General features: G+C 46.4%; 1 protein-coding gene across 5 annotated transcripts in view; it reads right to left on the minus strand.

The window, feature by feature from the left end:
• Positions 1–1,276: 1,276 nt before the first annotated feature.
• The window catches only part of LOC141046529 (E3 ubiquitin-protein ligase RNF14-like), a 175,849-nt gene continuing 152,759 nt past the window's right edge, over positions 1,277–24,366 (minus strand). For 4 of the 5 annotated variants that reach the window (XM_073543530.1, XM_073541362.1, XM_073542106.1 and 1 more), the window contains 6 exons: positions 22,001–22,075; positions 21,608–21,691; positions 16,579–16,807; positions 9,490–9,650; positions 7,617–7,744; positions 1,277–1,715 (listed from right to left, as the gene is read on the minus strand). In XM_073543530.1, coding sequence (XP_073399631.1) covers position 1,715; positions 7,617–7,744; positions 9,490–9,650; positions 16,579–16,807; positions 21,608–21,691; positions 22,001–22,075 — 678 coding nt within the window. In that variant the 3' untranslated portion in view covers positions 1,277–1,714. The remainder of the gene's footprint in view (positions 1,716–7,616; positions 7,745–9,489; positions 9,651–16,578; positions 16,808–21,607; positions 21,692–22,000; positions 22,076–24,366) is intronic. The other variant, XM_073544268.1, reaches the window with a different exon arrangement.

Genomic DNA, 24,366 nt, shown 5'->3' on the forward strand with positions numbered 1-24,366 from the left:
AAATAAAGTTATTAGATGGTGAAATACGTGACACCACCTGTGGTATTCTGGTCAGAGGTGACCAGCGCTGCAGTGTTGTTCCTCTGGGATGGATGCTGGGCATAGCTATGATGTTGTAGCCCTCTACAGGTAGGGCTGTAGTCCCAGGGCAAAGATGTTAAATAGTAAAAATGGCTGTAAACGTTGGGGTGCAGATAAATGAGAGAAAGACACAGAGAGGTGCAGTTTATTTACCTTTTACTGGGAATAGGTTGCAGTCCGGAGTACCACATACAGGTGATGGAATGAGTCCGGCTCGCCTGGAGGCATTCAGGGGATCCACCTTGCCAGGTGGGGATTTAGGACCTTCCTTTCTGCGCTTTGTGTGTGGTTCTCCGCTGTATATAACTATGCTGCGACCCTCTTCGTGATGGTTTCACTAACCTGTACGGCTGTCAGCGTGAGCCTATTCCGCGGGTACCATCCTTTTCACCATCAGCCCCGGGCTCCTTATCCGCTGACGTGCCCTCAGGTGTTCAGTGTGCATGGAATTTACAATCCCCTGTACTTTCAGATTCGGCTATCAGGACATACAGCTCCTGGCAGCCTAGGACTCTGATGTCCCTTTTCTTCTATATTAGCGCTTCACTCAGAGGTCTGCTATATGCAGTATTTTAGCTTCCCTAGAGTCTCTCAGTCTCTGCTCTTGTCCTTTCACTCTTCACAGATCAGCTGCCTGTCTATCGAGCTCCTCTCAGATCAGCTCCCTGTCTTCATCTCAAAGGATCTTCCAGAAAGATCTCTTTACCTCACGTCCTCACGTTCAAGTGTCATTTTTCCTCACAGCTCACAGCTGTTTCGTTTCCATGACAACCCCCTCAGCTGATTTCTAGCTGACTCACCAACCCCCTCTGCTGGCCAGAATTTATAAGGCAGCTCCTTTTTCTGACCTGCAGCAGGAATTGTGATTTTTAATGTATGCTGCCTGGCATGGGGGTCCCTTTTCTGCCTCCAAGCATGACTTCACCTCTTAGAGGGAGGTAATGTCACTGTGACAACCGGACTCTGGGGTGTCACATACTGATGGTAAGTTCTACCTATCTTTCAATCTAGTTTTTTTTTAACATCAGGGTTGCAAAGTCATGTCTCCCCATCCCTTATTATTAACATACTCATGGGCCATTTGGGTCAACTGCAGAATAATTTTTTTTAAAGATCAAATGGCATCTAGCATGTTTGAGCATAAGTCAGGGTATCAATAGAGAAAAGAAAAGGAAGGAATGATTGCACACTGAGAAAAGAGGTCAACAGACTTTATTTCAACTGGGTATCTGAATGGATAATGAAAATGTAAATGATGGCATAAATTCTGCATCCCAGACATCTACCTGTGAATTTGACAAGGTGATGGACATTGATTAGTTGACAAATATTCTTTGCACAAAGACGAAGCCGCATTGGGATGAAAAATTGCCAAAATATTTGAAAGCCTAGAGTCGCAGCCATGGGTTAATATTGCCCTGCCTGCTTCCGGTTCCAGTTGAATTTACAAAATTAATTCAGCATAATATAATTTGATTGTTATAGTAAAAAATTATTCTAAAGCCAATTTCACAAGGGTGCAATGCGGATGTTGCTTTACATATTCTGCTGGTCATAATGCGTATGGTCATCAGCAAGGAAAGAATCCGAGTCTCTAAGGCACAAATCAATCTTCTTCTTCTGCTTCTTGCAATCTGTGAATGGACAGACACAGAAAATCAATGCATAATGTAGTGGAGTTACAAATAGATCAGCTCTTTTCTAGAGGTCAGTATGGCTTGCAGAATACATCCATTAGCTACAACTTTGAAACAATCTGTATAATGTTCTGTAGGTTCCAACTTGAGCAGAGAAATAAACTCAAACCCATTGAGGCATGCTCTCCGAAAGACATCTGACGCTGTCCTGTGGTATCCGGTACCAAGATTTTGGCAGCAGATTCTTCAGCTACAATACGGGGCCTCCATGAATCAAATATTTTTTTGCCCAATATATACCAAGAATACTAGATCGAATTGAGATCTGGGCATTTGGAGGTTGTCAACATCTTGAATTCTTTGTCAGTAATCTGTGATGTACTGTGTATTCTTCAACCTTTATATTGTTGCCAGTAGTGATGAGCAGGTATATTCGTTGCTGAGGTTTTCCAGAGCATGCTCAGGTGATCTCCGAGTATTTTGGCGCGCTCGGAGATTTAGTTTCTGTTGCCTCAGCTTGTATGATTTGCGACTGCTAGACAGCCTGAATACATGTGAGGATTGCCTGTTTGTTAGGGAATTCCCACATGTATTCAGCCTGTCTAGCAGTCGCAAATCATGCAGCTGAGGCAACAGAAACTAAATCTCCGAGTGCGCCAAAATACTCGGAGACCACTTGAGCATGCTCGGGGAGACCGAGCAACGATGCTACTCGCCCATCACTAGTAGCCAGTAATAACTTTCTTAACAATTTGTACCACAAAATATTTTCTATGAAATCAGACCATAGGGATTAATCTTTACTCGTCAAAGAACATCATAGAGTTTTGATCACATTTGACTTGATGGTAAGTCATAGAATCATTAGGCTGTTTTGGGCCATTGAGAAAGCAAAGAAATCTAGGTTTGTCTTATATTCATTCACTTTGAATTTTGTTAATTGATAAAAATAAACTATAAAAAACTTTTTTTAAAGCATTTTTACACCTCCCTAAAATAAGAAACTAAGGTTAATAATATAACTTCCCTTACAAAATCTTCAGTTTTACTAAAATTAGTTGATGCAAAAATGAATACACCCACATCAAAAACAAGTACATGTAATTTTTGTTTGGCCGCCATGATTTTAAAGACAGCACCTAGTCCTCTACGCATGGAATTCATAAGTTGGCGATATATTGCAATATCTATCAACTGTGCTGAAACCGGTTTAATGAATAATTAGACTTATCCATGATTGAATTCTTGCTAATTACAATGTTATAGCCTGATCTTCAGCTATGCTTCTAAAACTTAATTGGAGTGTACTCATTTATGCAACATGGTCTTGAAGGAATTTATTAGGAAAATTATTTTTTTGAGTCAACAAAATAATAAATCTAGTTCGAAATCAATGGCCCACATTTTTGGGAGTATTTTGTAGTATGGTCTCCCATAAAAAATACACCATAGCTGTAGGAAAAATATGGACCGTGCATCCAAAAATGTACAAAACTGAACATGAGGTTTTTAGTTTAACAATCTTATCAGACTGTGCGAAGCCCACTGCCACATCACGGTCAACCTCTCAGTGGGTCTCTAGCCTAAAAGGTGCGACATCATGTGCCAACCACGGCAGAAGTGACTGCGCACAAGGAGGGGGAGCGAACGACCTGGTGCCCCACAGCATCCACGCTGTAAATCAAAGCCATCATGGCTAAAGGTCACACCACCCCACAGGCACAAATCCACAGTAGCAATGGCCACCACATAGAACCAGTACAAAGTGAATAGATCTGAAAAACTTACCTTCCACTTGTTCTCAGATTGTGAGCTGATAGCAAAGAATAGACTGAACCCCTCTTTTAGGCTACTACTACTTTAAAAAAAAAATTTAGGATGTGTGGTCCATTTCTTTTTCTACCATTATGGTGTATCCCATAGAAAATATTAATTCTGAAAGTAAATTTGTTTTCAGTCAAATCTGCCGCAGTGTAGTCATTTATGCTGATCAGTGTTTTTGTGTGTGTGTGTGTGTGTGTGTGTGTATAAATATATTGCAAGATGGCAGTGGGACATTGTGTCCTTGAGAGGACCGATATATCATCGAGCTTGATAGCTTCAGTGATGTAAGCCCAGGAAAGCATGCTCCATCCTGAGAGAGTTAGTGGGGCGTATCAGAGCAGGGTTTTATGAGCAGCAAAGAGATGGGTGGGACTGACTGTTCACATATCCCACCCCGGGGGCGTGGTTGGGCAGATAAAATGGAGTTTAGTTTTCTCATTCAGTGTCTGGACCTGGAGTTGTGTGGATCTTCTGTGTGTTAGTCTGTGGTGAGGCCTTTAGAACTGGCCACTAACCTGTGAGGATTAATTTCTTCGTGTTTTCACTTTGTGCCAGAAAAGGCTGTTTTTTCGTTTGGTTTCCTGGGCGGTTTATGCAGTCTTAATAAACCTGCCTCGACATTTTAAGGAAACCACCTCCTGTGCCTACCTAAATTGCAGCCAAGTGAGTAGAAACCTCACTATATATATCTATAATATAATGCTAGGAGCGTCACTCTGTCCAAAGCCTTTATAGACTGCACAAGCGCGACGCGCCTGCGCAGTCTGGACCCCACAGAGTAACGCATCCAGAGATGAGGAGTGTGGCCCAGGAGAAAGCGGTATGCGTAAGCACTGATTGCATACCGCGATCTCTGGCACAACAACTTACCGATCCGGTATTGCCTGCGCAGTCCGCGCTTTCCGGCGCCATTTTGCTGAAGACACACTGCAGTGTGTCTTTAAGAAAATGGCGCCGGAAAGAGCGGACTGTGCAGGCGCTGATTTCGGCGGCACAATCCCGCCCTCTCCTAACATCATGGCATTTCCGCCAACCAAAGAAATGGTGCCGGAAAGCGTGGTCTGCGCAGTCCCCATGTCCCCATATGCCCCCTCTGCTCACATCACGGATTTATTTAAATATGTAACTGACCCCCACAATTCGCCTTCATTTTAAAGGATGGGAGCAGCACATGACAGAATGGGGGAGCAGGATGGGAGCAGCACATGACAGAATTGGGGCACAGGATGAGTGCAGCACATGACATGATGTGAGCACCACATGACAGGATATGGACGCAGGATGAGAGCACTACATAGCAGAATGGGGGCGCAGGATGGGAGCAGCACATTACAGAATGGGGGCACAGGATGGGAGCAGCACATGACAGAATGGGGGCACAGGATGAGAGCACCACATGACAGATGGGGACGCAGGATGAGAGCACTACATGACAGAATGGGGGAACAGGATGGGAGCAGCACATAACAGAATGGGGGTGCAGGATGGGAGCAGCACATTACAGAATGGGGGCACAGGATGGGAGCAGCACATGGCAGAATGGGGGCGCAGAATAGGTGCAGCACATTACAGATTGGGGGCGCAGGATGGGAGCAGCACATTACAGAATGGGGGCACAGGATGGGAGCAGCACATGACAGAATGGCGGCGCAGGATGGGAGCAGCTCATGACAGGATGGGGGCGCAGGATGGGAGCAGCACATGACAGGATGGAGACGCAAGATGGGAGCATCACATGACAGAATAGGGGGCGCAGGATGGGAGCAGCACATGACAGAATGGGGGAGCAGGATGGGAGCAGCACATGACAGAATTGGGGCACAGGATGAGTGCAGCACATGACATGATGTGAGCACCACATGACAGGATGGGGACGCAGGATGAGAGCACTACATAGCAGAATGGGGGCGCAGGATGGGAGCTGCACATTACAGAATGGGGGCACAGGATGGGAGCAGCACATGACAGAATGGGGGCACAGGATGAGAGCACCACATGACAGATGGGGACGCAGGATGAGAGCACTACATGACAGAATGGGGGCACAGGATGGGAGCAGCATATAACAGAATGGGGGTGCAGGATGGGAGCAGCACAATACAGAATGGGGGCACAGGATGGGAGCAGCACATTACAGAATGGGGGCGCAGGATGGGAGCAGCACATGACAGAATGGGGGCGCAGAATAGGTGCAGCACATTACAGAATGGGGGCGCAGGATGGGAGCAGCACATTACAGAATGGGGGCGCAGGATGGGAGCAGCACATTACAGAATGGGGGCACAGGATGGGAGCAGCACATGACAGAATGGGGCGCAGGATGGGAGCAGCTCATGACAGGATGGGGGCGCAGGATGGGAGCACCACATGACAGGAAGGGGACGCAAGATGGGAGCACCACATGACAGAATAGGGGGCGCAGGATGGGAGCAGCACATGACAGGATGGGGACGCAAGATGGGAGCACCACATGACAGAATAGGGGGCGCAGGATGGGAGCAGCACATGACAGGATGGGGACGCAAGATGGGAGCACCACATGACAGAATGGGGGCGCAGGATGGGAGCAGCACATGACAGAATGGGGGCGCAGGAAGGGAGCAGCACATGACAGAATGGGGGCGCAGGATGGGAGCAGCACATGACAGAATGGGGGCGCAGGAAGGGAGCAGCACATGACAGAATGGGGGCACAGGATGGGAGCAGCACATGACAGGATGGGGGCGCAGGATGAGAACAGCACATCAAATGATGTGAGCAGCACATGACAGGATGGGGACGCAAGATGGGAGCAGCACATGACAGAATGGGGGCGCAGGATTGGAGCAGCACATGACAGAATGGGGGCGCAGGATGAGAGCACCACATGACAGAATGGGGGTGCAGGATGGGAGCAGCACATGACAGAAAGGGGGAACAGGATGGGAGCAGCACATGACAGAATGGGGGTGCAGTATGGAAGCAGCACATGACAGGATGGGGGTGAAGGATGGGAGCAGCACATGACAGGATGTCAGCACAACATGACAGGATGACAAGATGGAGGCGCACAAAACAGGATGAGGACACAGGATGGGGGCTGCACATGACAGAATGGGGGCACAGGATGGGAGCAGCACATGACAGGATGGGGGCGCAGGATGAGAGCAGCACATGACAGAATGGGGGTGCAGTATGGAAGCAGCACATGACAGGATGGGGGTGAAGGATGGGAGCAGCACATGACAGGAAGGGGCCGCAGGATGGAAGCAGCACATGACAGGATGTCAGCACAATATGACAGGATGACAAGATGGAGGCGCACAAAACAGGATGAGGGCACAGGATGGGGGCTGCACATGACAGGAAGGAGCCGCAGGATGGGTGCAGCATATGACAGGATGGGGGCACAAGATGGTAGCAGCACATGACAAGATTAGGGCACAGGATGGAAGCAGCACATACCAGGATGGAGACCATATACCAATATAAATGCTTACCACCCGGGCATAGAATGGGTTCAATAGCTAGTATATATATAAACAGATGTGTTACTAGTTTATTTTTATCAATTAGCAGAGTGCAAAGGGTAAAAAGAAAACTCAACAGATGAGTCCAAACGTATGACTAGTACTTTATATATATGCATATAAAGGCAGGCCCAAGGATACAAAGTAGGTATCTTCTGTATGTTTGTTCATCACCCGATTATATGAGTTGGAACATGGCCAAGATTAAAAAAAAAAACAACTAATACTCATGTCACCGCTGACCACTCTAGCCACCTGCTTCTTGCGGCCCGCCATCTGGTCCTTTTCCTTCTACCATCGCACACCACTGAGGCAACATGATGGTGGAACGAAGTTTACTGGATGGCGGGCAGCAAGTAGAGGGGTGGCCAGAGAGATCAGCAGTGAGGTGAGTATTTAGGTGAGTTTTTTACCATCTGACATTCGTAACTAGTGTTCAAACAGAAGTTGGATGTTCATAAGTTGTAATACTGCCTAAATATACAACAATGTGCGACTCCCTTTATCAACAACAGCTCTGAAGAACTTATTGATCCATTTGTCTAAAACCATGCTGGATATATACCAATTTAAGCATTTGGAAGGATCCTGGAAATGTTTATATGGGAAGTCTTGAGGCAGTATTGTCAAACAGAGCCAGCAGAATAACTTCTTACACTTGGAGCAGGTCATTTTGTTACAGCCTTCATTTTTCTGTGAAAGGAAAAAAAATATTTTATTGAACAATCTATCCATGATTGATATTTTGAAATATTGATATACAGTTCAAAATCTCAAACTTCCACCACCGTTGATTTCCTGAATGTAGGGTCTTCAGTGCTTCTATTCCTCCAACACACCTACTCAGTGCCAAACAGTAATTTTAGTTACTTTCCAACAAAAGGAGCAATCAGCCTTTCAAAACAATGTCCGTTTATGTAGAATGTTGTGAAAGAGATATCATTGGCAGTGGTGTCAAGTGGTTTAGTTGCCTTGTGGTGCTGGAAACCAGCAGAGGCACACATTTCCAGAGAGATAAATGACTGATAAGATATACCATACACTTATTAACTGCAGAATTTCACTTGATTATGACCACATTTATATGTAAGACGATGGACCGGGCAGTTATTACCTCTCGCGTCGGTTCTGGAACTAACGGGGCTGTCACCATTGTTGCCGGGGGGAAAGTTTTCTGGCCTGGACAGACCTTTGCACTCTACAGTAGGAGGTGCACGGGAAAGCAGGAGACTTGGCGGGAAGACAAAGTGCGCAGCAGGAGAAGGTTGATTCACTCTCCATGGAGCGACGCTATAGCCCAGGCCCGCGCTGTAGTTTCCCAGCCTACGCGCACACTGATACTGACTGTGAGCAACTTGTAGCTGTGTACCCGCTCACCTCTGTCACTGAGAATCTGTCCTGCACTGTTCCTCTGATTGCAGCGGGCACGCGGCCTAAAGGCCCTTTTACATTTAGCAATGCACCAGCGATCCAACCAGCGATCCGACCCGGTCAGGATCGCTGGTGCATCGCTAAATGATCGCTAGTGAGCTTTCATACAGAAAGATCTCACAGCGATGCAGCAGCGACGCAGCGCACGATACTCACCTTTCACACACAGCGATCCTGCGTCCTCCCGCCCGCGTCCACGCATCGCTCGTCGTCACAGCAGGAAGTCTCAGCAGGAAGCGCCCGACGAGAAATGGAGCTGGACATTCTCGCGCGATCAGCGATGAGCAGCGGGGGGAGCCGGTCGCTGGTAAGTATCACACATAGCGATATCACTAGCAATATCGCTATAACGACACAAAACCAGTGACATTTTAGCGATATTGCTAGCGATATTGCTTAGTGTAAAACCCCCTTTAGTCTGAACAGGTGAATCATATAGAACCGGGTAGCTTCACCCCCGCCTCTGCTGCTGAGCTGAGTCACGCTCCAGCAGTACCACAGATGACGCCACATCACGTACGTCGCCCCGGGAATGCAGAACCTCACCTAGGAGAGCTAGGATATGCCGCTTTCGTCAGGAGACAGTGCTTCAACTTTCTTCAGGACCACGCCAGAGACTTCATACTTCACTTGTGGCGCCACCATGGGATTTCAGGCTTTCACAGCCCGGAAACCATCAGACTGATAAGTTTACCCATTTCATAAACATTTGCTCTTACCCTGATTTAATACTCAGTTTTAGTCCCCTCTTAACTCATTCTCTCCCTGTGTGGAGTATCCCCTATAATAAACCCCTTTAACTCTTGCTCTGCCTCCTGCTTGTCACTGCATCTTGCATACCTGCTATCTCACATACACACAGATACATTTTGGCTGACTTAGGGAAGTCTGACTGTCCCAGATGTTACTTTTCTCTCAGATTTCAAGGTGAAGAACTTCTCTATGTGCTTTTTAAAGTACTGATTTAGAAGGAAGACGGTTCCCGCCTGCTGTCTTTGCTATTTTACCTCAATAGGAACTTTACATCCAGGACAGCTCTTGGCATTCTCCTTTATCCACTCCCTATTCTGCATCCTTTGAACTGACATCTCCATGAGTCTCCTATTTTCCTCTTCAGCAGTCAGATCTTCATCATTCCGATCTTCGTCACTCAGATCAGCATTTTTTTCTGAGAGATATCAAGAGAAGCATAACTTTACCAAACTTTCCCACACCACACGAAGTCTGCACAAAAATGCAAAATAAAAACACAGCTGATAATATATTATTAAAGGGATATTCCCATTTTTCCAGTTTACCTATTGTAAAAAATTAGGCACTGTTCCCTTAAAAGTTACCATAGCTCCTTGCCTGTGGTGTTGCATTGGTGACCAAACGTACATAATACCGGCAAGCTCTTTTCTATTGAGCTTGTAAGGACTGCACTGAAGCTGTCATCATCAATGGAACAAGCTGTTAGATCTTTATGCTGACCATCCTCATTACTCCTGTGTTTTTCCGACAAAACTGCCTTATACAGCATCCTCAGGGCTTGCATAGTTTTAGCTAGCAGTGCAAAAAGGACTGTTCCAAACTGTCAATCGAGCAGGAGCACACAGCTCTCAACTAAAAGGAAAGCTAATAGGCAAGTGAGTGAGGGAGCGGTGTGGTCCAGAGAAAAGACTACAAGAAGTATTTTGTCTCCAGTGGTCTGTGTCTGTTTCGTGTGACCAGTGCAGGACCCTCCTGGTGAGTTGTTCTGTCTGTTAGTTGGTGTCAGTGAGGAGACCCTGTATAAGGGTCTGCACTCCATAAAATGTAGAGACTCCACAAGGTTAATGAGAGTTACTTCATAGTGTGTCCATATCACTAGTAACATAGAGAGATTCTATGTATGGTGACCTAGTAAGATGAAGGTTTCAAAAGATGGTGCAACAGTTATTAGACTGGAAATGAAAGAAAGGAGAAAAGGAAATGTGACAGTCCAACTAATAAACAATCAAAAAGTAAATAATAGAATAATTTGCATGCGAAAATTGGTTGATGTATTTTTGTGCATTTACAATCTCAATGACACACAGGTGTGAATGTAGACTTGTATGGCATGTGAAATTCACATCTTTCCATTTTTTTTGCAGAGTACATTTTATTTGCATATAGCATTTGTCTGACTCCATTTTTAGTGCAAAGTGAACAACACAGATACAACACATTGCTTATACTCTGTAGTTTCAGGACAAAAATCCATAAATATCTAGAGGCTTCCTCACTGCTGGGAAAGTCCTTTGTCTAGCTCAATGCTGCTTCATACCGGGCAGAATCAGAACCAGGCACGGATAGAGACAGGTATATATTTATTTGAAACGCGTTTGCATTTCGGAGAAAATATACTTTAAAGAGTAAGCTTCTCCCATGTCTAGGTGATTTAGAGTAGGGTTCCCCAACTCCAGTCCTCAAGGCCCACCAACAGATCATGTTTTCAGGATTTCCTTTGTATTGCACAGGTGATGCAATTATCACCAGAGCAACACTAAGGAAATCCTGAAAACATGATCTGTTGGTGGGCCTTGAGGACTGGAGTTGGAGAACCCTGATTTAGAGGACTCTTCCTATAGAAACCCAAGGGAGAGACCTATCAATCACCTCTATCAGTGCCCGGATTTGCATCAAACTGGTCTCCTGTCCAGCAGTGGTGTCTGCCCAGATCTTCAAAGTATTTTATCTCTGAAACACCTGAATATTTTGGAGAAAAATATACCTGCCTGCAATCATGCTACTAAATTGTGATTCATGCTGCCCATGGTTTGGACAGCATGAATCAGATGACAGGTTCCATTTAACCCTTTTACCACTTTGGGTTTTTCCGTTTTTAGTGGGGGGTTTTTTGTGTTTTTGTTTTCGCTCCCTGTCTACCCAGAGCCATAACTTTTTTATTTTTCCATCAATATTGCCATGTAAGGGCTTGTTTTTTTGCAAGAAGAGTTGTACTTTTGAATGACATAATTGATTTTATCATATAGTGTACCGGAAAACGGGAAAAAAATTCCAAGTGTGGTGAAATTGCAAAATAAGTACAATTCCACAATCTTTTTTTTTTTACCATGTTCACTAAATGCTAAAACTAATCTGCCATCATGATTCTCTAGGTTATTACGAGTTCACAGATACCAAACATGTATAGGGTTTTTTTTATTTAAGTGGTAATAAAAAGGGCCATATTCTGAGACCCGTAGCGTCTCTATTTTTCAGGATCTGGTGCTGGGCGAGGGCTTAGTTTTGCATGTCGAGCTGCCATTTTTATTTATACCATTTTGGGAAAGATATGATGTTTTGATCGGCCATTATTGCATTTTATTGCAAAGTTGCGGCGACCAAAAAAACGTAATTTTGGTGTTTTGATTTTCTTTCTCGTTACGGCATTTACCGATCGGATCAATTTTTATATTTTGATTGGGCGTTTCTGAACACACGATGCCAAATATGTGTATTTTTTAATTGTTTTATTTTGAATGGGGCAAAAAGGGGGTGATTTGAACTTTTATATTTTAACTTTTTAAATGTTTTTAAAAACTTGTTTTTGAAACTTTTTACATGCTTCAACAGTCTCTATAGGAGACTTGAAGCTTCGTTCATCTGGTCGCTTCTGTAAAAATGCTCATCTGCTGTGAGCGCCGGCCACGGGTGGATCGCGATTGCATCCCTGGCTATTAGGGTCACATGCCAGCTGATCAAATCAGCTTTCATGTGCCATAAAAGGTGCGGGATCAGCGCCGGAGCATGCAACAAAGAGGGGGAGATAACCTATGATGTACCTATACGCCATAGGTCGTAAAGGGTTTAAAAGCATATAAAGGAATATTAAAGATCATTCCTAGTTGGAAGCGCATCTGGTTTTGTGTCACTCCGGTATCTCGCGTGCCCTCTCAGCGCCATCCTTCTCACTGCAGTCACAGTTCTACTTCACCACGTGTCAGGCCATCTCCCTGAGTTTGTCTCTTGCAGCACTCCCCAGCACTGCTCTCTCCACCCAGCTATAGGGAGGCATGGCCAGTCTCTGCAGGAATATAACCCTATTGTGTACTGTAGAGATTAGCTTCCCTAACCTATCAGCTGCCAGCAGGGTTTATATTAGACAGCTCCTCCTTCCACTCCTTGCCTGAGCTTTGGTTCTAGTCAGTATTCTGTTTTCGCTTCCTGTCAAAGTTTGTTCCTGTTTAGTCTCCTGTTATCGACTTGGCTTATCCACCTGTTCTGTCTAATTTCTTTGCTCCTGACCTCAGCTTTGTGTCCTGAACCTGTGCTGCCAGCCCCAACCTTGGACTGTCTGACTACGTCTCTGCCTGTGCCCTCTGTACTGCTCATACCTGCCTTGACCCATTGGTCAGCTGCTACAGGTTCGGGCACTGCCCTTGACTAGTGTTGAGCATTCCGATACCGCAAGTATCGGGTATCGGCCGATACTTGCTGTATCGGAATTCCGATACCGACTTCCGATATTTTTTCAATATCGGAAGTCGGCATCGGAATCGGAAGTTCAAAGTTGATTGACAGCCGAAATGACGTCATCATGATGCGCGGTGTGTGCGCATCATGATGCACCGTCATTTCGGGCCTTCCGGGGGTCTCTGCCGGCCTGCCGGGGGGCTGTGCCGGCCTGCCGGGGGGCTGTGTGGACTGCCCGGGGTCTGTACCGGCCTGCCGGGGGGCTGTGCCGGCCTGCCGGTGGTCTGTGCACCCTGTGGGGGTCTGTACCGGCCTGCCGGGGGGCTGTGCCGGCCTGCCGGTGGTCTGTGCACCCTGTGGGGGTCTGTACCGGCCTGCCGGGGGGCTGTGCCGGCCTGCCGGGGGGCTGTGCTGATGTCCGGGGGTCTGTGCAAGCATCGTCCGATGGGACTACAAGTCCCATCTGGCGATGCCTGCTACCATGACAGTGATTGACACATTAGCCAATGATGGGACAGTAGTAGTCCCATCATCCGGCTAATGTGTTAAATGTTAAAAAAAAAAAAAATACTACATACATACTACATGCATGCTACATACATACTACATGCTACATACATACTACACACCTACTACATACATACTACATACATACCACATATATACTACATACATACTACATACATAACACATATATACTACATACATACTACATACATACTACATACATACTACATACATACTACATATATACTACATGCATGCTACATAAATACTACATGCTACATACATACTACATGCTACATACATACTACATACATACTACATGCATGCTACATACATACTACATGCTACATACATACTACATATATACTACATGCATGCTACATACATACTACATGCTACATACATACTACATATATACTACATACATACTACATACATACTACATGCATGCTACATACATACTACATGCTACATACATACTACATATATACTACATGCATGCTACATACATACTACATGCTACATACATACTACATATATACTACATACATACTACATACATACTACATGCATGCTACATACATACTACATGCATGCTACATACATACTACATGCTACATACATACTACATATATACTACATGCATGCTACATACATACTACATGCTACATACATACTACATATATACTACATACATACTACATACATACTACATGCATGCTACATACATACTACATGCTACATACATACCACATATATACTACATACATACTACATACAATACATTCATACAATACATACATAGACATACAGTACATATAACATAGAGTAACATACTTACCAATACTTGTCACATTGTTCCCCGAAGCCATTGTCTTTTAAGGAATAAATATTAACATAACAAACCACAAAAATACTCACCCACGATCCGAAGCAGTCCACGAGTGTGTCCCACGACAATCTTGGGTAGAGAACTGCAGCATCAGCTGTTGCTGCCGTTCTCCACGGGCTGCAGGAATCCAATGACGGAAGGTAGGTATCCTTCCGCACTGTATTCCTCCGCCACTTAAAAAAAAAAAGTCCCTAGTCTCACTTTATGCCATTGCTGTGTGGGAATTTCCCACGCAGCAATGGCATAAAGTGAGACTAGGGACTTTTTTTTTTTTTTAAGTGGCGGAGGAATACAGTGCGGAAGGATACCTACCTTCCGTCATTGGATTCCTGCAGCCCGTAGAGAACGGCAGCAACAGCTGATGCTGCAGTTCTCTACCCAAGATCGTCGTGGGACACACTCGTGGACTGCTTCGGATCGTGGGTGAGTATTTTTGTGGTTTGTTATGTTAATATTTATTCCGTAAAAGACAATGGCTTCGGGGAACAATGTGACAAGTATTGGTAAGTATGTTACTCTATGTTATATGTACTGTATGTCTATGTATGTATTGTATGAATGTATTGTATGTAGTATGTATGTAGTATATATGTGGTATGTATGTAGCATGTAGTATGTATGTAGTATGTATGTAGCATGCATGTAGCATGCAGTATGTATGTAGCATGCATGTAGTATATATGTAGTATGTATGTAGCATGTAGTATGTATGTAGCATGCATGTAGTATATATGTAGTATGTATGTAGCATGTAGTATGTATGTAGCATGCATGTAGTATGTATGTAGTATATATGTAGTATGTATGTAGCATGTAGTATGTATGTAGCATGCATGTAGTATATATGTAGTATGTATGTAGCATGTAGTATGTATGTAGCATGCATGTAGTATGTATGTAGTATGTATGTAGTATATATGTAGTATGTATGTAGCATGTAGTATGTATGTAGCATGCATGTAGTATATATGTAGTATGTATGTAGCATGTAGTATGTATGTAGCATGCATGTAGTATGTATGTAGTATGTATGTAGTATATATGTAGTATGTATGTAGCATGTAGTATGTATGTAGTATGTATGTTGCATGTAGTATATATGTAGTATGCATGTTGCATGCATGTAGTATATATGTAGTATGTATGTAGCATGTAGTATGTATGTAGCATGCATGTAGTATGTATGTAGTATGTATGTAGTATGTATGTAGCATGTAGTATATATGTAGTATGTATGTTGCATGTAGTATATATGTAGTATGCATGTTGCATGCATGTAGTATATATGTAGTATGTATGTTGCATGTAGTATATATGTAGTATGAATGTAGCATGTATGTAGTATGTAGTATGAATGTAGCATGTATGTAGTATGCATGTTGTATGTATGTAGCATGTAATTTTTTTTTATTTTTTTTTTACATTCAACATTAGCCGGATGATGGGACTACTACTGTCCCATCATTGGCTAATGTGTCAATCACTGTCATGGTAGCAGGCATCGCCCGATGGGACTTGTAGTCCCATCGGACGATGCCTGCACAGACCCCCGAAGCCTGCACAGCCCCCCCGGCAGGCCGGCACAGCCCCCCGGAGCCTGCACAGCCCCCCGGCAGGCCGGCACAGCCCACCGGAGCCTGCACAGCCCCCCTGGCAGGCCGGCACAGCCCCCCGGCAGGCCGGCACAGACCACCGGAGCCTGCACAGACCCCCTGGCAGGCCGGCACAGCCCCCCGAAAGGCCCGTACAGACCCCAGAGAGGCTGTACAAGGGAAAAACAGGATTTTTCTTATTCCGATACCGGAAGTCCCATAGACTTGAATGGGACTTCCGGTATCGGAATCGGCGATACCGATACTTTTTTTTAAGATCGGCCGATCCATTCCGATCCGATACTTTGAAGTATCGGACGGTATCGCTCAACTCTAGTGGCAACTGATGGCTATCCTGTGGTCCAAGCCTATCTCCAAAATCAGAGACTCTAGCAAGGACCAGATAGCCAATTAGCTGGATAGCCACTGGTAACCCGGCCAGTGGCGCAATGGGTCCTTACCCTCAGCTATCTTACTTTGTTATTTGTATCTGCATTATATGATGGAGAATTGAATTTTATAGGAGATGATAGTTAGATAAAATGCTTGCTATTATGCGGTGTACTGTTACCTATATAAAAACCTATAAAACTAGTGCTTAAAGTTCTAATCCTGTCAAAACTAATCAAGACTTTTGAGAAACATAACTATAGGATTAGTGTTTGCCTAATTACCGAACATACCTTCAGGTATATTGCAAGGGGAGATTCCATGGAAGGTCATGTTACAAAGAATACAAAATGCATATTGGCAGACAGAGCAGATGCCCATTGTACCGTCTGGCTCCACCATGACTGGGGTTTGACAGCTCAGACGAGGGCAGTAAACAACATCAGCCATTAAATCCAAGCTTGATTGCAAGAGGAGACGATCAAAGCGGCTAAAGAGCTGCTCCCCTACCAAATCCTTTACCTGAAAGCAAACAAGGACATAAACCAATTACTATCCACACTGATATATGCAATCCAAAACATAAGATGTCGTACAAAATTATCAATATTATTTTGTAAAGTATTTTTTGCATTGTTAAAATAAAAATCTTACAATATATAATACAAAATGAGGTACATATATAAAATACACATTCAGCAAGTAAAGGCAGAATAGCAGAGTGTTCTTACACAAACCATATATGATAACAATGGGTCGCCCTCCAAGGGCTGTGGGGTACTCGGTACCGGGCCGGTGTCAGGGGAATGTGTCACAGCAGCGGTGACCCGGTCCGTGGCCCTGGGCGTCCAAGTAATGGGGGAATATAGTTAATGGTATGGAATAGTTTGTGACGCCACCTGTGGTGCTCGGCAAGGGAGGTGTTAAGCCGACGCTGCATGCAGATCCGCTGGGACTGATGGTAGGGTGCAGCAAGGATGTAAAAGCTCCCCACAGGTGAAGCTATTGTCCCAGGGCAGTGGAGAGGTGGTTGGCACGGGGATGTAGCAGTGCCGTAAGGGTAGGAAGCAGACAAGACATAGCGGGGTGCAATTTCTGTACCTTTACTTGATAACTGCAGTCCAGGGTCCTGATTACAGATGGTAACGGAGCAGGCTAGCCTGGAAGCAATTCAGGGATTCTCTCTCAGCAGGCGGGCTGTGCAGTCTCCTTCCCTAGCGCTTATTTGAATGAAGTACTCCAAGTACTGAGTTACACTGAAGTTCCTCCTATCAGATGTTCCCAAGAAACTTACTTGCACGGCAGACAGCTGTAGCCTTTCTCGGGGACTCCTCTCTCTTGAGTCCTGGCTCACTATCCAAGCTGCTGTTGTGCCCTCAAGTCTTAGATGGGAGCAGGGCATTTACAGCCTCCTACTCCTCTGGTGTCTGTTGCAGGACCGTTAGTATCTGTACAACCGTGGAGACCAGGCTCCAGTTCATGCGCTCACTGTGAGGGAGCTCTCCTTTCCCAGCTCAACCTCCAGCTTCTCTCTACACATCTGCACACTTCACCCTCCGCAGACTATCTGACCACTCCTTCCTCTTGGCCCTCAGAGAGCACTCCTCCCCTTCATCCCGGTTCAGAGTTCCCCCTGCTGGCCTGGAGTGGAACTGTGTTGCATGCATGGATTGACTGCGAGAGAGACCCATCATTGCCTCCAAGCCTGGCATTACCCTCCCCTGGAGGAAGGCAAAGCCACTGTGGCGACCATACTCCTGGGGGCACCACATTCCCCCCTAGTGCAAGTCAGCACTCCTGGGCTGAACAAAAACATGAACATATAAACAGTTAGACAATAATAATTGTACAAGATTTAAAAATTTAAAAAAAGTTACAAAAACCAAGAGCTTCAAAAATGGTCCTATGATGATAAGTCCAAGCATCAATGTCCATGGTCCATTCCTGGGCAAATAGGTGAATTATTTACAAGTTGGTGACAGCACAAGTCCTGTGGTACAACGTCCATAAAACAAAACGGGAAAATTCAAAGGAAACTCTTACAGGTTACCTGTAGGCACAAACCTTGAGAACAGTTACATATATACATACACAAATCCAACATTTACATTTATTTTGCTATATGCGATATCTGATGTGTGGTAAACCTTGTGTAATGCGGGTAGACCTGCGTAACTCTAGTGGGGGTAAACTGGGTAGTATTCTCCTACCGACTCTTGGACTTCCCAGGGGCATGACAGATTCACCACTGGCAGGGTGAGGGTTCTCGGGCTCCACTGCTGGTGTGGCATCTGCTACCTGATTTTCCTGATTTTCTTGAGTTACTTCTTCTTGTGCTACCAATTGGGGAAATATCAACACGGGCACCACTATAGCATCGTATACTTTAGTCCAATTCGCAGGGAATTCCCCATGCACGGTGCTAACCTTCTCTTCTTCCACAATGGGTTGGATGTTATCTGGTTCTTCTTTTCTTTCTTTTAACTGGTCAGGGCATAACTTCAAATGATCTCTCGATACGGCTGCTGAGGTCTCTCCTCCATCTTTACTAACAAGGCATACCTTTGTATTATCAAAATTTGAGGGCAGAATGGCATAAGGATCAGCTTCCCACTGATCATCCAATTTGTGCAATCTTCTCTTCCTTTTCAAGACTTGCTCTCCCGGCGACAAAGGAACGGCAGGTGCATTTTGATTGTTAAGCTTCTCCTGCTTTTGTCTTGCCTGGGCCAAACTCTTCTCCACACATTCTTGAACTCTTCTGTACTGTTGCTGCCTCTCCGTGTCCCAATCACCATCTGGTGACGCTACTTCATGTGTCAGGACTCCCATGCCTAAGTCAATAGGCAGCTTACCAGGTCTTGCTCTCATTAAATAGGCTGGGGTACAGTTGGTAGAGTTCACTGGAATATGGTTGTAGAGGTCTACCAGATCGGGCAACTTCTCTGGCCACAGATTCCTCTCCTCCAAGGGCAAAGTCTTCAGGAGGTCAATAAATACCTGGTTCATCTTCTCGCACATGCCATTGGTTTGTGGGTGGTACGGTGTTGTCCTGATCTTCTTACAACCATACAGGTTACAAAATTCTTGGAACACTTCTGCCTCGAAAGCTGGACCTTGATCTGTAAGCACTCTTTCAGGATACCCATGTGGTCTACAGAAGTGCTGTTGGAATGCTCGGGCTGCCGTCCTGGCTGTCTGATCTTTGACAGGCACAACTACCAGGAATCTTGAGTAGTGGTCCACAATGGTAAGTGCATAGATGTAGCCTGACCGGCTTGGAACCAGCTTCACATGGTCCAGGGCTACCAACTCAAGGGGCTGTTTGGTGATGATTGGCTGTAGAGGAGCTCTCTGGCTGTCCCGATCCTTTCTGCACAGGTTACATTGTCCACACTCCCGGCACCACCTCTCAATGGCCTTCCTCATACCAACCCAGTAGAACCTCTCCCGGAGCAATGCTTCCAACTTCTTCCATCCGAAGTGTCCAGCTCCATTGTGGTATGCTTCCAGGACCATTGATGCCTCTCTCTTTAGGACTATCACCTGCCAAACCAGCTCATGAGTGCGGGCATTGATACTCCTCCGACACAGCTTCCCTTCATAAATGAACAGCCGGCCTCTCTCCTTCCACAACTGCTGAGTTTCTTCAGGAGCATCCGACTCTGGACGTGAGTCAGCTCGTGTCAGCAGCTCCTTCACCAGGCGGACTGCAGGATCACTATCTTACGTTTCTGCCCAATCATGATGGGGCAATGGATTCAGGGTGACCTCCTTCAAGCCAGACCGTCGGTTTCTCACTCCTTGAGCATGCTGGGCCGCAAGTGGCTGGTGGAAGGGAGGTAACTCTATTTCTTCAAGAGCCTCAGGGTCATCTCCTGCATCTGGTAGGTTAGGCATTCTGGACAGCGCCTCAGCATTGGCATTCTTGTTCCCTGCCCGGTACTTGATAGTAAACTCATAGTTAGATAGCCGAGCCATCCATCGCTGTTCCAGTGCACCTAGTTTTGCAGTGTCCAAGTGCGTCAATGGGTTGTTGTCCATGAAGATAGTGAACTTGGCGGAGGCTAGGTAATGTTTGAACCTTTCGGTGATAGCCCAGACTATGGCAAGGAACTCCAGCTTGAAAGAACTGTAGTTGTCAGGGTTTCTTTCAGTGGGGCGCAGCTTCCTGCTGGCGTAGGAGATCACTCTTTCTTTCCCATTCTGTACCTGCGACAGTACTGCTCCTAGTCCCACGTTGCTGGCATCAGTGTACAGCACAAAGGGTTTGTCATAATCTGGGTAAGCCAGAACTTCATCTCCGGTGAGAGCCATCTTCAGCTGAGTTAAGGATCTCTCCAACTCTTCAGTCCATTCAAAGGTGGAACTTTTCTGTTTGGTTTTCTTGGACTGCCCCACCAGAAGCTTTTGCATAGGGGTGGCTATTTCGGTAAAGCCTTTGATGAATCTTCAGTAGTAGCCTACCAGTCCAAGGAATTGGCGTACTTCATGAAGGTTGCTGGGCTTCGGCCACTCCCGGATGACTGTGACCTTGTCGGGATCTGGTGCCACACCTTCTGCACTGACCACATGACCGAGGTACTGCACCTTAGGCTTCAGGAGGTGGCACTTGGAGGGCTTCACCTTCAGGCCAAAATTGGACAAAGCTTCAAACACTTCAGCCAGGTGTTCCAGATGATCTTCATAGGTTTTGGAGAAAACAATGACATCATCCAGGTGCAACAGGACCGTCTCAAAGTTCATGTGTCCCAGGCAGCACTCCATCAACCGTTGAAATGTTCCTGGAGCAGTGCAGAGCCCAAATGGCATATAATTGAACTCACAGAGACCCATTGGAGTGGTAAATGCTGTTTTCTCCTTGTCTGCCTCTGCCACGATAACCTGCCAATACCCACTGGTGAGATCCAAGGTGGAAAAGTAATTAGCAGTTTTAAGTGCAGCTAATGATTCCTCAATTCTGGGTAATGGGTAGGCATCTTTATGTGTAATGCTGTTAATTTTCCTGTAATCAAAACACATTCTCTTGGTACCATCCTTTTTCTTTACAAACACTATTGGAGCTGCTCAGGGGCTACAACTGTCTCTGATGACCCCTGCCTCCTTCATCTCCCTCAACATACTCTTAGCACATTGGTATTGTGTTGGGGGTATAGGTCTGTACCGCTCCTTTATGGGTGGATGGTCTCCCGTGGGGATATGATGTTGAACCCCTTTTGCCTGCCCAAAATCTAGTGGGTGTTTGCTGAATACCCGCTCATACTCTTGTGTCACTCTGTAAACCCCATTTTTCTGGTATGAAGGTGTAGAGTCAGTTCCCACCTGCAGTTGCTGACACCACTCCTCTGGCTGCTTCACAGAGCCATTGTCCTCCACCTGATCGGATGATACCAAGGGTTCTGCTGCCTGCAAAGAGTTGTTATTAATGGTGAGCAGCTTAGCAACTGTGGCGTACCGAGTTATTGTGGCTTCCCCTTCCCCACAATTCAAAAGGCGTACAGGTACTCTCCCTTTTCGTACATCAACCACCCCTCTGGCTGTCAGGACCGTGGGTCTGCTATCGGAGTATACTGGTTCTACCAATGCCTAGTAATCTCTCCCTCTAAGACCTATAGCTGCCCGACACCAAACCAACATTTCACATCTGGAGGGTATTGCAATGGGGAAAGCATCACTCACTCTGACGCTGCCAATCTCTCCGCCAGAGAGTTCTACCTGTTGTCTTTGCATCAGGGCTCGGATCTTCTTCTGCCGGACTCGTTGTTCACTGGAATCAGCAGTCTCAGCCACCTGTTGCAACAAGACAATAACCTCGGACAGACAGTTTTCAATTACATTTGTACCAAGAGTCATCATGGGATTACATTCACGTCGATCGATATCAACAACTATCAGGCCCTGAGATTTCAGCTCTACCCGACCCACTTTAACAGTAATCTCTTTACATCCAATCTGTGGCAAAGACTGACCATTACTAGCAACTACTGTCAGTTCATCAGTTGGGCCACGGGTAAGTTCAGAATCAGCCCAATACCTCTTGTAAAGAATGTACGGCATAGTGGTCACCTGGGAGCTAGTGTCCAGCAAAGCGTTCATGGGGATGCCGTCAATCACCACAGGAAGGATCGGTCTCCCTCTCACATACTTGGCTCGCCAGTTCCTTGGGCCTGGTGATCCTATTCCTGGGGGTGGGCCCTCTGCCCCAGGGGTTGCTTGTTTAAAGGACAAAATCTTGCAAGATGACCTGCCTTGTAGCAGCGACGACAGATGGGACGTCCGTCCTGGTCATAGCGATCGTTGTTCCATCCTCGAAGTGGCGGGGTTCGCCTCCTCCGGAGCCACGGGACATCCTCTGGACTGGAAGCAAGCTGGATCTTGTCTTTGGAGGACACTTGCAGGGACTGAACGGTTTTCGTAAGTGCAGCCATCCCTTTGGTCAACTCCTGGACCTGAAGACGCAGCTCCTCAGTTGGATCTTTATCCAGAGTCTGTGCATCAGCCTCCACAGGGATGGAAGGAAAAGATGTTGCTTCCTGATGGTAGGTGATCGCTGGGCGCCTAGGGGGCGCTGGACGGCTGTCAATGGACTCCTGCAGCACCCGAATAGCCCTGTCCTTAAAATCAGCAAAGTCCAGATCAGGGTTTTGCAGGGTTATAATACGCAACTGTCCTCTGTGGGTACTGGATTGGAGTCCTTCAATGAACTGCTCCTTTAACAGTTTATATTCCTCCTTCACACTGTCAGGATCAACTTGCTTAACTGCTCACAGCACCTCCTGCTGGTTGAGAGCATAATCCCTGATACTGTACTGCGCCTTCTGTTTACAGACAAAGAACCTCATCTTGATTTCAGCTGCAGTGCGGGTGTCAAAGGTGCTTCTCAGCTTGGCCAGGATCTTTGCAACAGTCTCTTTATCAGTGTCCTGCCAGGCTTTCACCTCTCTCTGTGCTGCACCCGTTAGCTGTCCAATCAGGATATTCACTTTCTGGCTTTCAGACAGAGGGTATACTTTAAACAAACTGCACAGTCTCTCTTTCAATTCACTCAGGGTTTGCGACTCACCCGAGTACTGCGGTAGCCAGGCCGCTCCCGGTATGTAGGGCATGGACAGCGGCATTATGGAGACCGCTGCGGCGGGCGCTCCTTGCGGTGCTGCGGGGTTGGGAACAGCGCCTGCCGCTGCATTGTTGTCTGGCGTGGACATCCTCTTCCCCCCCTAGTTAACGTTAGCCAGGGCCGGGGTTATGTGAGCTCACCGGAGGCCGCTTCACAGGCCCGATGCTCCAGGCTATAGGCCTCAGCTCCTCCTTCTCTCGCGTGCTGTCCTCTCTTCCCGCGCGGCACTTCACTTCTTCGTGCTCTGTGGCAGGCTCCACCCACGAAGGCCTGCTCCTTCTTCCCGCGTGCGCCAAGCAGCGCGGATATGGCGCCAATTTTCCCACACAGTCTATGGCACACAGGACCCGGGGGTACCGGGCTCCGTAATCCTGCTCGTGACGCCAAATTGGGTCGCCCTCCCAGGGCTGTGGGGTACTCGGTACCGGGCCGGTGTCAGGGGAATGTGTCACAGCAGCGGTGACCCGGTCCATGGCCCTGGGCACCCAAGTAATGGGGGAATATAGTTAATGGTATGGAATAGTTCATGACGCCACCTGTGGTGCTCGGCAAGGGAGGTGTTAAGCCGACGCTGCATGCAGATCTGCTGGGACTGATTGTATGGTGCAGCAAGGATGTAAAAGCTCCCCACAGGTGAAGCTATAGTCCCAGGGCAGTGTAGAGGTGGTTGGCACGGGGATGTAGCAGTGCCGTAAGGGTAGGAAGCAGACAAGACATAGCGGGGTGTAATTTCTGTACCTTTACTTGATACCTGCAGTCCAGGGTCCTGATTACAGATGGTAACGGAGCAGGCTAGCCTGGAAGCAATTCAGGGATTCTCTCTCAGCAGGCGGGCTGTGCAGTCTCCTTCCCTAGCGCTTATTTGAATGAAGTACTCCACTCCAAGTACTGAGTTACACTGAAGTTCCTCCTATCAGATGTTCCCAAGAAACTTACTTGCACGGCAGACAGCTGTAACCTTTCT

Source organism: Dendrobates tinctorius, unplaced genomic scaffold (assembly GCF_039654945.1).
Source record: "Dendrobates tinctorius isolate UK_male_01 unplaced genomic scaffold, ASM3965494v1 ptg000001l, whole genome shotgun sequence".
Classification (NCBI taxonomy): Eukaryota; Metazoa; Chordata; class Amphibia; order Anura; family Dendrobatidae; genus Dendrobates; species Dendrobates tinctorius.